The following is a 13,064-nucleotide window of genomic DNA, read 5'->3' as shown; positions in this document are numbered from 1 at the left end:
AGGGAAACCAATGGGGTTCCTGTATATAAGTTAGTGAAAGCTGAGGACGGTTCCTATATACAGTAATTTTTTAATTTTTTTATATTCACAATACATGAAACTTATTACAGTCTTTACAAAAATGTCGAAGATAAATTTTACGTAGGTGATTTTATCTTCTTGCTTTAGATAGTGACTTGACAGTGTAAATTTGAATAGAAGGTACAGTGAGATGAGTCTTGAATTTTGCAATGTCGATCCAATTTTCATATCAAAATTTTCTCTCGGGTCAGAGTAAAATCTAAAATAATATTATAGGGATCTAATAGCTCAGTTGATTGACTACCTGAACTTTCACCTTGTTGGTGAGAGTTCGAATCCCCACATTGTAATCCCTTATCCCCTATGTAATAAAAATAATTTTTTTTTTTTAAAAAAATAATCTAAAATAATATTTATTCTCCATCTTTCTACCTTTTTAAAATAATAAGCCTCGATTGATTTCGTATTGCACATGTCAAAATATTTTGATCTGATTCATGCCATATAGTAAACATGACGCTCATTATAATTTGAGGAAGAAAACAAATTATAGCAAATAGCTACATTACGAAAATCATGTACATATAGTCAAAAAAGTGGAGCAATAAGTTTCTTTAATTTTTGCTGACAAAACTTGAAGATACTTCTCTTCACACGGACATGGCATGGGACCATAGGTGTTTGTTCCAAAAATTTGAAGGAAAAAAAAAACAAGCAACTTATTCCGAAACTTTTTGCATTTCTTATTATCTAACATGCTAACTAATTCTATCAATTTCAACGCGAATTATGAGTCATAGTATTAATTTGGAACCACACACACTTTTGTTCAATATGAAATATGATTTTCTATCATCTTTGATGAAAAAATCGGAGATTAAAGTATGAATATATCTCATATGTGGTTGAACGAGGATTGCTTTCAAAGATGTTTTAGTTCTTACTTTTGATTTTCTTTATCCATGGTAGTTAATAACTTATGAGAATATATATGAATTATGCATCATTAGAGATTAATTTATTTTGATTGTTATTAAGGTCAAAATTGACGAACCGGAGATCACCTTGAGATTTGTGTAGATTGAAATAGCTCAACATCAATACTTTGAGAACTTGTGTTGACATGTAGTAGTTCATCGTAGAAGTCATAGTTTGCGACTTTCGGAACAGTAAAATGATTTGTCTATATCAATTGCTCTGATCATGTAAACGCATAGCTAAAAGTCAATTTAGCGACGAAGTTCGCAGCTAAGTCCATTTTTTCTGTAGTGTTTGCTATCAAATAAGATATGCGCTTTGTTTGTGCGTACACTAAACTAGTTTATAAAATAAACTTCAACACCTAAAATTGTTTTTCAACATTAATGTTTATCAGATACTTTTAATCAGCTAACGCGAATGTGAAAATTCATGTAATCAATCAATTAAACTAATAAAATTTGATCTTAATGATTGGTTGAAAAAACGTTTTTGTAAGATTTAAATATTAATTTTCAGAATTTTAAAGCAAATCCCAGGCTGGAGTTCACCAAGTCTAAGAAAAGGCCGGTCATCCAAAGGGAAGGTGAACCAGCCTCCAAAGGTGCACAAATTAGAAACAGCTCTAGCATTAGTCAAATCAAGTGTGCTACCAAACTCTTTGGACAAAAATCCAAAAAGAAAAATGTGCACTTCACAGTCTTACCCCCTTTTCAGCCAAAAAATTGTATAATTGTCATTGATTTCGTAGTAATCCAAGTTCACATTCAATTAGTCCATTCGTCTCAATTAGAGGTGTTAAATTGGTGAATTGGATTGAACTGAGAAATTGCACACATTTGTAGTTGCAATTCAAGTTAAAATAGTTAAACTTCAGCTATATATACATGAATTTAAAATAATAATGGCTGGAATTAGTGAGGAGGTGCGAAAGGTTGGTTGTAATAGGAATGAGAGAGGCAGAGGTAGGTCGAAGAAGAACTAAGGGGAGGTGATTAGACAGGAATCTGACGCAGCTTCAGCTGACCGAGGATATGACCTTAGATAGGAAGGTATAGATGTTGAAGCTTAGGATAGATGGTTAGTATGTAGCTGAGAGTTGTCACATGTTGTGTGGGAGAGGCAAGAGGCTATTCCCCTCCTGTCCTTCCTTTAAGTAGTATTATTTAGTTGTCGGGTAGTTTCTTATTCTGTATTATGTTTTACTATATTTTTTGCTGCACTTGTCTTATATCTTGCTAATTTGTTATTTTATTTTTGTTACAATCATGAGTTGGTACATTTCTTTGAGCCGAGGGTCTATCGGAAACAACCTCTCTCTACCTCACAAATGTAGGAATAAGTTCTGCGTAAATTCTATCCTTTCCAGACTCCACTTGTAGAATTACACCGTGTATGTTATTGTAATGATTGAAATAAGGAAAAAGTGCACTTCGTAGTCTTACTTGATGTTGTCTGATTATAGCACCCTTTTCAGCCGAGAAATTGTATAATTGTCATTGATTTGCTTTAATTGTCATTGATTTGGTAGATAAATAATTCAAGGTCACATCAATTAGATAAAATAATTCAAGGTCACATCAATTAGTGCATCCGTCTCAATTAGAGGTGTTAAAGGGTGAATTGAACTGAATTTGATCGAATTCTCACGGTTTTACTTGAAATTCAAGTTAAAATAGCTGAACTTTAGTTAATAGACATGAATTTCAAATAATAATGATTGAAAGCGGTGAGGAGGTGCGAGAGATTGGCTGTAGCAGGAGTTTCGAGAGATAGAGATAGGTCGAAGAAGAATCAGAGGGGGAAAGTGGGGGGGGGGGGGGGGGGAGATGATTAGACAGGACATGACGCAGTGTCAACTGACTGCGGACACGACCTTAAATAGGAAGGTATGGAGGTCGAGGATTAAGGTAGATGGTTAGTATGTAGTTGAGTGTTGTCGCACGCTGTGTGGGAAAGGCAGGGGCTCACCCTTCTCTCCTTCCTTTTAGTAGTATTTAGTTATCGCGTAGTTTCTTATTCTCTAATATGTATTACTATATCTGTCGTTGCTCTTGTCTTGTATCTTGTTGTTTTATTTTCTTAGAATCCTGCGTTGGTTCATTTCTTTCGAGTCGTGGGCCTATCGGAGACAGTCTCTCTACCTCACAAAGGTAGGAGTGCTGTGTACATCTATCCCACCCTCTTCAGATCGTACGAGTGGAATTACACTTAGTATGTTATTGTTGTAACGATTGAAATCATACGAAAATAATTAGGTTTTAGCCCCACATTGATCTTAATTTTATAAGCTGATGAATTTCTTTATGACATAACTTTTGCCAGACACTTCCGAAGTGAGTCAGCATTCGCCGCCCTTCCTTAGATTTCCATATTTCTCTATAATTCTTTAAATCTATTGCATGTGATATGAGCCTTTTTCTTTTTCTTGTTCCAAACATGTGGGTCATCATGAGTATGATTTTTTTTTTTTGGATGATGAAGTGAAATTCTGTTTTAATATGTTAAAGTGAGGCTGAATTCTTATATTGAACTAAGAGAGTTACCATAATTAGCAATGGTACTATTTAATTATAAGGTGAACATACTAGTTATAGGAGACTTAAGGTTTCGAACCGAATTTTCAACAATTACGAGTTGGATTATCGTTCGTCAGAAATCCTCACGACGCAGATGAATTTTCTTTGTTCACAGCCTAAACCCCCCCTAAATATTGTAGAGATTGAATCGATCTTCATAGTTCAGAGCCTTAGTCATTCTACTATTGTATTTTGAAAAATGTGTTCTTTTCGATACTCGTAATTAATAGTGTTTGCATAGGCTAGTATATAAGATTTTAGGTGTAGGATTAATAATGGGATAACATGCTAATTAGCAATCTCTTGTGAATGAATCCGATCCAATGATATTTTCCAACAACAAATTATTGAGAAATTTCAAACGAATTTGCAACCTAAATAACATTATAATTTTACAATTGCTTCAAAAAGTAAAATACATTTAGTAGAAAATCTAAGTTATTTCTATATATTAATAATGTGAAAAAATTTATAAGTCAGCTAAAAGATAGTTAAGCATCACCTTTTATAATATGTGATATCAACATCTTCGAAATTAAGGCAACTAATCTACTACTATATAAAAAGTTAAAATTTACTGATAGTTTACATTTTTTTCAATGTTATGACTGTATATATGGTGAAAGAAAGAGAGAGACGATATATTGATGAGCAAAGATGTTCAAATTCCACGTCTTTGACATATTAAAGTGAAGTGCATGTGCTCATGAAACTTCTATATATCTCTTATCCTAGACAAGACAAATCATTTCATATAGAAAAGAGATCGATTAAAAAATATCCAGTCGAAGTGTCATGTTAGCCCTAAAGAAAAAGTTGAATGCGTGATGGAGAAAGAGCACAAAAAGCGAAAAATAGAAAGAAACGTGCCACCTTCCAAAAACACTAGCACTTTCTAAGAAGCTACATATTTTATCTGTTATAATTTATATGACACGCTTTCTTTTAAAGATGGATTCAATATTAATTATGGTATTGAGCTTATTTGAATTTATTACTTTTGATACAAAATATAAATTTTAGTGTTAAAATTCATTAAAACTAGAACAAACGTGGATATGAATCCATAACTTTAAAATATAATGGATTCAATGCTAAATTTTTTAAAGATTGAACCCTTATAACTTAATTTCTGAATCCGCCTCTACTTTCCCTGCTAACCTGTTACATATTTCTATATCTAGAAGAAATTTAACTTTAATTTTCTCATTTAATCTTAAATCAAAATGATTTATAGCCACACAAGTTTAACCATTTTTAATTTTTCTTTTGTCACTTCGCGATCAACGGTGGTTGGGTCAGAATTATCGCTAAGGAAAGTCAACTTATAAAAAAGTAACTTATGAAGAAACTAAGAAAATTAAACATAGTATATATGCAAAGGCCAATTCAAGATTTAAGTTCTATCGGTTCCATTTTCAAGACTCTTAGCACAGATCAATTGTATTTTAAAAGTAGGCTTCAAATATACTATTTAATTTGTCTAAATTTTAGTAAACTTATATACGAATTTATGCTACATTTCAAAAATACTAATTTAAGATGAATTTGGTTCCGCAACATTAGATCTGCCTTTGCATATATACACAAAAAAATCACCTACACAGTATAAATTTTTTGCGAACAGGTGTCAATTGACACCCTTAAATAAAAGTAGCTCTGTTATATGTACTCAATCAAATACATAGGTTGTTTAGCCAAGCTTCTAAAATTAGCTTATTTTGAATTTGTTTTTTTGAAAAGTGCTTTTTAAAAAAGTACTTTTTGTAAGAAACAGTTTGTGTTTGGCAAATTAATTTAAAAAGTATTTTAGAGCAGCAATTAATGTTTGACCAAGCTTTTAAAAAGTGCTTTTAAGTGTATTTTCTCAAAAGTGCTTCCGAAAAAAAGCTACTTGTTTTTAGCTTCTGAAAAACTGATTCTGCTAGTCCCAAAAGTACTTATTTTCTCTCAAAAGCTTGGCCAAGCACCTCACTTTTTTTTTTTAAATAAGCACTTTTTTTTTTAAAAAAAAAATATTGAAGAAAAATAAGTTTGGCCAAACAGTCACATAATAAAAGTGCTAAGGAGGGACTAGTATAAGTAGTAGAAACTTTTTGCACCAGAAGTGATCTCCATGTACAAGAACATCCTATATAGTCCATGGCAACAGCAGCCATTGGAACAACAGAAGACGAGATGATCAGTCCGAAAATCAGGCAGCCACCGTCGAAAACGAAGTGCCCGGCGCCATTTCTATTGAAAACTTATGAACTTTTGGAAGAAGAGAATAATAAAGTAGTTTCATGGAATGAAGAGGGCACTGGATTTGTTGTGTGGTCTCCTGATAAATTTTCTGAACTCGTGTTGCCTAGATATTTCAAACACAATAATTTCTCGAGTTTCATTCGACAACTTAATACCTATGTAAGTTTCTCTCTTAATCTCTCTTTGTCCAATACACATATGTATTTATGTGTATTAATGTTGAAATATGTAACCATATCATAAAAAAGCTTTAAGTTTGGAGAGAGTTTGCTTTCATTTGTTATGTCTCAACACTTCTTTTACGTATGAGAGTGATTCTTTTTCATTGACTATATAGCATGTGAAATCTTTTTTTGGCTTTTTTAGTGGCGGTGAGATTTGAACTCAGGATCGAGTTTGTTATCATATCATTATGAATTGTGTGACTATCTCATTCAAGAGCTTAAGCTGTTAGAGAGAACACACTTTAATTTTGTTATGTCTCCACCCGCCCCTTTACGTATGGGCATGATCTTTTTCATCGGGCAAATACTTGAAATCCTTTTTTTTTTTTTTTTGCTTTTTGAGTAGCGATGAGATTTAAACTCAGGACCTTTTGATACCATGTTAAAGTTCGATTAAGTTATTAGAGAGAGCACACATTGTTATGTTTGAACATGTATTTGTTAGAATTAATGTTCAAGATATTGAGTTGTCCCGGTAGAATCTCACTTCACAAGCTAATATTTTGGCTTGAGTTGAGTCTAAAGTTTATTTTCTTAACAGTATATCTATATGTACATTTTTGTATATATTTTTCTATGTTTTACATATGAAATACGATTAGTTTGTATAAAGAACTTTAAGGGATATAGGAAAATATTGAACGCAGGCATGTATTTCTTTGTTGCTATATTATTTGCAGCTTTTTTTCTGTAGTCAAAATGGCTGGCAAGCTAAAACTGATCCAAGCATTGGAAACCATCCTAGTCCAAATTAAAGTCAATTTAATCACAAACTGGTTGTTTTAAAATTCTGGAAAACCAGTTTTATTTTGACTTAAACTAGACAACTTTTTAGAATGTGGTATATATGACTTCTAAAATAAATTAGAGCTGTGCAACATAGACTAGCATATATGAATGTTGAACAAAATTTTAACTTTACTATTGCAGTTCTATTTATCTTCTCTAGACTGCTAGTCAATAGCGGAATCACGAAATTTAATAGGTAGATTCAAAAGAAAATGTGATCTAAAGCAAATTTTGAACTATCTCTGCTATTACAATGAAAATTTTCCTTATGCCACGCGACTCAAACGTTTATGTGTGTGTGTGTATAATAGGAAAATAAATTATTTTTTTCAATTTATGCAGTACAATTTTACCGATGAACGGAATTCAGTTAAACCCCCGAATTAATTGGTTGAGGCTCCGCCACTGCTGCTAGCCATCCACTCTCTAGACAACATTCCTTTAAAAAGACGAAATTCAAGATGTAGAGTCAGTAGGTTCAAATTGAGCACAATCTTATTGTATGGATAAATTTTAAATTCTTTTGTGTATGTAGACGTTGCTCGAGCCGAATTAAGTTATAACTTCAGTTGAACACACAGAACTAACTCTAAATTCGTCTCTGCTGTCAGTTTGTTGAATTTTGTTACATATATAGTTAAGCGTTTTTTTATGTTAATTAACTAATCTTAATTGTTTTTTAAATAAAAATAAATAGGGATTCAAGAAAGTGGCATCAAAAAGGTGGGAATTCTCCCATGAGGAATTCAAGAGAGGAAGTAAGCATTTGCTTGCAAAAATCACAAGAAAGAAAAGTGACCCTAGTATCTTTCCTTCATATTTAAAGCCTTCTCAAGAAATTACAAATGTGGCCACAAAAGAAAAGAATGTTAATCAGCAGCTGCTTATGGTGGAGAATCAGAATTTAAGAAAAAAGAGGCTAGAATTGCAAATGCAAATTGCTCATTTCAAAACTTTGGAAACAAAATTGTTGAAATGTCTTTCTCAGTATGTGGGAAATCAAAAAAATAAAGTTAGAAGGCTTTGTTAGGTAGCTAAGTGAAACTAGTTACTTCCATCCCCTTATATTCACTGACAGTGCAAAAAATACTACATTATCGGTGAAATTTTACCTTCCATCGCAGTTTAGTTGCTTTATTTTTCAAGTTAGAAATTTCATTTATTATGAGTAATTACCTTTTAAGTTATCTAATACCGAAAAATTATTATGCATTACTGTCAATGTACAAAAATTAAGGCTAAAACTCTTAACAAATAGGAGAGGAAAAGGGAAAAAGAGCCCAATTATTGTTTTCAACATTTTGACTAGAGAATTTTCAGATGTTGAACTTAACATAAGAAAATTCTGCTTTTTGAAATTCAGGTGTTTGTTCATGAACAAAATTCATAATTATATACTTCAACACTTCTCTTATCAAGTTTTTTTTTTTTAAATATAATTATTTTACTATCCAAGTGATCTTGTTGATGACAAAATGGACCACTTTTCTTTATTGAACGGTATACATATACAGACAAGTTCAAAGCCTGTCTAATTTGGGGACACATAAAGGTCCTGCTCTTCTGTGGGATATAGCGGTGTGCAGGATTCTCTAGTGAACAAATGAACAAATTACTAGAAAATATTACTAACTCTCTTCGATGAGAGACAAGAAGTTGTGTAGAGCAAGAATAAGCAAGCACACCCAGATAAGCACCGCCTAGCAAAGGGGGGACACGAAAAGCTATACACCCAAATCCTTAGACCCTTCTTTCTAAAAGGGGGTATCGGAGGCACCTCATCTTCTTATTTTGTCATTGCTAATTCCCGTTAGGCTAAAGTGCTTCCCATTTTCTTCTCCACGTTAGTTCAGACTTTGCTGACCAGTGGCGTGGTAAAAAAAAAAAAAAAAAGAGGAAAAAAGAGTAAATAAAACGCAACACAGAAGGATTCTAAATTTGGAGATCACATAAAAGCATATCAAGATTCCGGTATAAAATTTTAGGGGTAATACTTATACCGAAATTAAAAATACAACCGAACGAAATATAAAATACTAATATTTTAACCATGATAGTTTTCATAATTCCAGTAACCAAATGAGCCCTAAAAGTTCTAATGAATTCACGAACAAAGCCTACTCAACTCGAATTTCGTTAGAATCTTGATTGGACTTGACTCGACTCAACTCGAACTCTATACAAAGCTCGATTGAACTCGACTCGACGTGCAGGCCTACTCATAACTTGGCATATTTCTTGAGATTCACAGCAGCATCTTTGACTTTTTCTGGTACAACCATATTAGTCTTGACATTAACTCTTGATGTTGAAATCAAAATTCTAGTATTCCCCAAATTTGAAGAATTTTCACTCTTCCACAAATTCACTTCCCAAACATGAATAGATTTCCCAACATTGAGTGGTTTTGCCTCAGTATAAACAATTTCACCAAGATTTGCACTCTTGAGGTGGTGGATGCTGAGGTGGACCCCAGCCACCCTTTGAAATTCGGACGCCACATGGGCGCCCATACTGGCTAGAGACTCGGCTATTAAAGCCGAGACTCCGCCATGCAACACCTCGAAAGGGTTGCAGCATTTTTCGGTCACTAGAAAGTGGCCGGAGATTTTCTGAGGGGAGATCTCTGAAATTTCGAAGCCAATTTCATGAAGTGGTGCATCTAAAATCTCATTCTTTGGAATTGATGTTGTTGATGGATCCATTTTTTTTTTCTTTCTTTCCTTGAATTTTTATCTTGAGATGTTGAAATGTTGTTGGGGGTTGGAAGTTATATAGAAGTTTGTTTGTTATTTTGCATTTTTTCTATTTTTGCTGAAAGTATAAAGATATCTGATTTTTTAAATAAGGAACAGGGTTGATGATATATGATGATGCAGTTGTGTTTTCTTGGTGTTTGGTACTTTTCTTTTACAGATATGGATGTCGAGTTAGTCTACGTGTATCTTGATTATACTTGTACATATTATTGTTTATTTTTTAGTTGTTTACTTTAATAAATTGGAAAATTTTCTTTCTCCAATTTCACTTAAGTAACTATTTTTCAAATTAATTGAATTACTAGTAGTAGTCAGTCGATGGACAATAAGTGAATATTTTTGTATTATCTTCGACACTCGTTAGCAAGGAGGAACGGAGAAAGCTAGCTTAGCCGAAAAATAGTTATCGATTCAACAACGTAGAGTGTCCTCTTAATCTGCACAATACAATCAATAAAAATTATCTCCAAAATGATAATGACGTTGAATCAAAATCGAGATAAGAGGAGGCTATTTTAATTTTTTAATGTATCATTAATAAAGATAAATTATTAAAATTAGTATGCTCTTAAATGCTAACTGGACAAGTAAAAGAAAATATTGGAAATATATACATGATGATGACGATGCAATTGTAAATTATTAAAATTAGTATGCTGTTAAATGCTAACTGGACAAGTAAAAGAAAATATTGGAAATATATACATGATGATGACGATGCAATTGTACATGTTTTGCTTGTTGGTTGGTCACTTTTAGGTGTTGTATTTAAAGCTTCTAAAAATGGAACAACGTTACTTATAAAATCAATGCATACTGTAAATTTTAGCATGTCATTTATTTCTTTTCCTGATTTGTCAATTTTACATTTAATAAAAAGTTATGTACAGTTAAATTTTAATATAGTAAATTGATAGTGTTCTTACATTATCAATACATAAAAATTGAACTCTAATTTCTTTTGCCGGTGATCATACTAATATGAAAGAATTTAAGTTTGTACATTAGATTAGGGGCGGAGTCAGTACGGGGTTAGGAGGTATCCGAATCCCCTCGGCGAAAAATGACACTGTGTATATAAAGTTAAAAATATATTTTATATGTATATGATAGATATTGAATCTCCTTGGCTTCTTCGTGTGTTTACTTTCTTATATTTTTTAACCTCTTTAATAAAAATACTTGTTCCGCCACTACATTTAACTATGTAAATAATATTTAATAGGCTCATTGTAATTCTATCTCTAATAGGTTATCCACCCCATTTTAAGTTACCTCCACATTCTCAAAATAAATGCTACTCCGTTTGTAGTTATATTTTGATCTACCTGATTGTATAAATTACTTTTTCGTGATAAACGTAAAATCAAGATAAAATAAAAAATATTTAAATTATGATAAAGAGAACATTTACACTATAAAACCATACTTAAATTTCAATTGCACGTGATATATTGCTAAATACTTATTCGTATTGGGATATTTACACCAAATCAATTAATTAACATAAATAATTAAAAATTAAACTGAGAATACATATCATTTAATCATGATTAAACGATAAATACATGTTTCACTTTGTTGTTTAAATATCTTTGCCAACTTGCACCAATGTTGTCATTTATTTATTTTTTAGTTTGTCTCTCGGTGTCGGGCGTCTGCTTTGGAGCCCCAACTAATTTGGATTGCAGTCACGTAAGGCCTATTAACAAGAAAAGTGTTCCCTACCAAAAAAAAATTGTTCTCTAGACTCGAATCCGAAACCTCCAATTAAAGATAAAAGGATCCTATCCATCCCACCGCAATTTTGGGTGGCGTTATCATTTAATATATTGACGCAGCAGAAAAGAATATCAACAATATTTGCTTACATATTTAAGACACCACAGTATCATGCATGTTTTTCAGGGTAACTGACTTGAAACTTATCAACTAATTCAAAAACTTAAAAGACTTCTTTACTATAATATATATGCTTCTTGAAATGGGGGAATCTGATAACCAACTCCTTTTTTGTTTACTTATTCTTGACATAAGAACAAGTATCACGAGTCCGGCCCCAAAATGACTTGTTTGTGAAGCTAATAGATAAAAATAGGACGTGTTTTTTTATACCAAAATGGATATTTCGTTGCTTATTCAACGAAATACCCGCAATCAATACTGTTCCGGTCCGGATATTATTGCATTTCGCTACACTTGTAGCGAAATGTAACAATTTTTTTTTTTTTGCATTTCATTTATATTCCAACGAAATAGGATTTTTTTTTTGTATTTCGTTTATATAAAAACGAAATAGGAAAATAATTTTTTTTATTTCGTTTATATAAAAACGAAATAGGAAAATATAATTTTTTTTTTTATATTTCGTTGGTATATGAACGAATAGGATATTTTTTTTTTGTTTGTATTTCGTTTATATAAAAACGAAATAGGAAAATAATTTTTTTTTATTTCGTTTTTATAAAAACGAAATAGGAATATATATATATATATATATATATATATATATATATATATATATATATATATATATATATATATATATATATTGTATTTTGTTCGTATACCAACGAAATAGGATAAATATATATTTTTTATTTCGTTTATATAAAATGAAATAGGGAAATAATTTTTTTTTTGTATTTCATTTATATACCAACGAATTAGGAAAATAATTTTTTTTATTTCGTTCATATACCCTTTTTTTCTGCTCTCCACTTTTACCCTAAATTATTTAACCTTATCCTCTCCATTCTCCATTCTTCCTCTTCTTCCGTTCTTCATTCTTTTTTTCTTTTTCTACTTGATTGAACCAACAGAAATGAAAAAATAAATAAATTAAAACCATAGCGATATGGAGAGCAGAAAAAACATTAAAAAAAGAATAAGGGGTTTTTCGTTATATACCTGCGAAATGGAACAAAACATTTCGTTGGTATATAAACGAAAAAAAAAATATTTTCCTATTTCGTTTTTATATAAATGAAATACAAAAAAAAAATCCTATTTCGTTGGTATATGAACGAAATACAAAATATATATATATATATATATATATATATATATATATATATATATATATATATATATATATATATATATATATATATATATTTTTTTTTTTTTTTCCTATTTCGTTTTTATATAAACGAAATAAAAAAAAATATTTTCCTATTTTGTTTTTATATAAACGAAATGCAAAAAAAAAAAAAATTCCTATTTCGTTTTTATATAAACGAAATACAAAAAAAAAAAAAAAAAATCCTATTTCGTTCATATACCAACGAAATACAAATATATATATATATATATATATATATATATATATATATATTTTCCTATTTCGTTGGTATATAAACGAAATAAAAAAAATGATTTTCCTATTTCGTTTTTTTATAAATGAAATACAAAAAAAAAATCCTATTTCGTTGGAATACAAACGAAATGCAAAAAAAAATAAAAAA

The 13,064-nt window shown here is 30.9% G+C and overlaps 2 protein-coding genes across 2 annotated transcripts; one reads left to right on the top strand and one right to left on the bottom strand.

Annotated features, from left to right (window-relative positions):
- The first annotated feature begins 5,671 nt into the window (after positions 1–5,671).
- Positions 5,672–7,961, top strand: LOC132617552 (heat stress transcription factor B-2a-like). Its single transcript, XM_060332573.1, has 2 exons — positions 5,672–5,984; positions 7,536–7,961. The coding sequence occupies exons 1-2, from the start codon at positions 5,721–5,723 to the stop codon at positions 7,866–7,868; spliced, it is 597 nt and encodes a 198-aa protein (XP_060188556.1). The 5' UTR covers positions 5,672–5,720; the 3' UTR covers positions 7,869–7,961.
- A 904-nt stretch (positions 7,962–8,865) lies between these two features.
- Positions 8,866–9,698, bottom strand: LOC132617297 (1,4-dihydroxy-2-naphthoyl-CoA thioesterase 1-like). The gene has a single exon (XM_060332271.1). The coding sequence runs from the start codon at positions 9,541–9,543 to the stop codon at positions 9,058–9,060; it is 486 nt and encodes a 161-aa protein (XP_060188254.1). The 5' UTR covers positions 9,544–9,698; the 3' UTR covers positions 8,866–9,057.
- Positions 9,699–13,064: the final 3,366 nt, after the last annotated feature.

This window comes from Lycium barbarum, chromosome 11 (genome assembly GCF_019175385.1).
Source record: "Lycium barbarum isolate Lr01 chromosome 11, ASM1917538v2, whole genome shotgun sequence".
Lineage (NCBI taxonomy): Eukaryota > Viridiplantae > Streptophyta > Magnoliopsida > Solanales > Solanaceae > Lycium > Lycium barbarum.
Note: the sequence above shows the minus strand (reverse complement) of the source record. Positions and strands in the feature narration are given on the sequence as shown.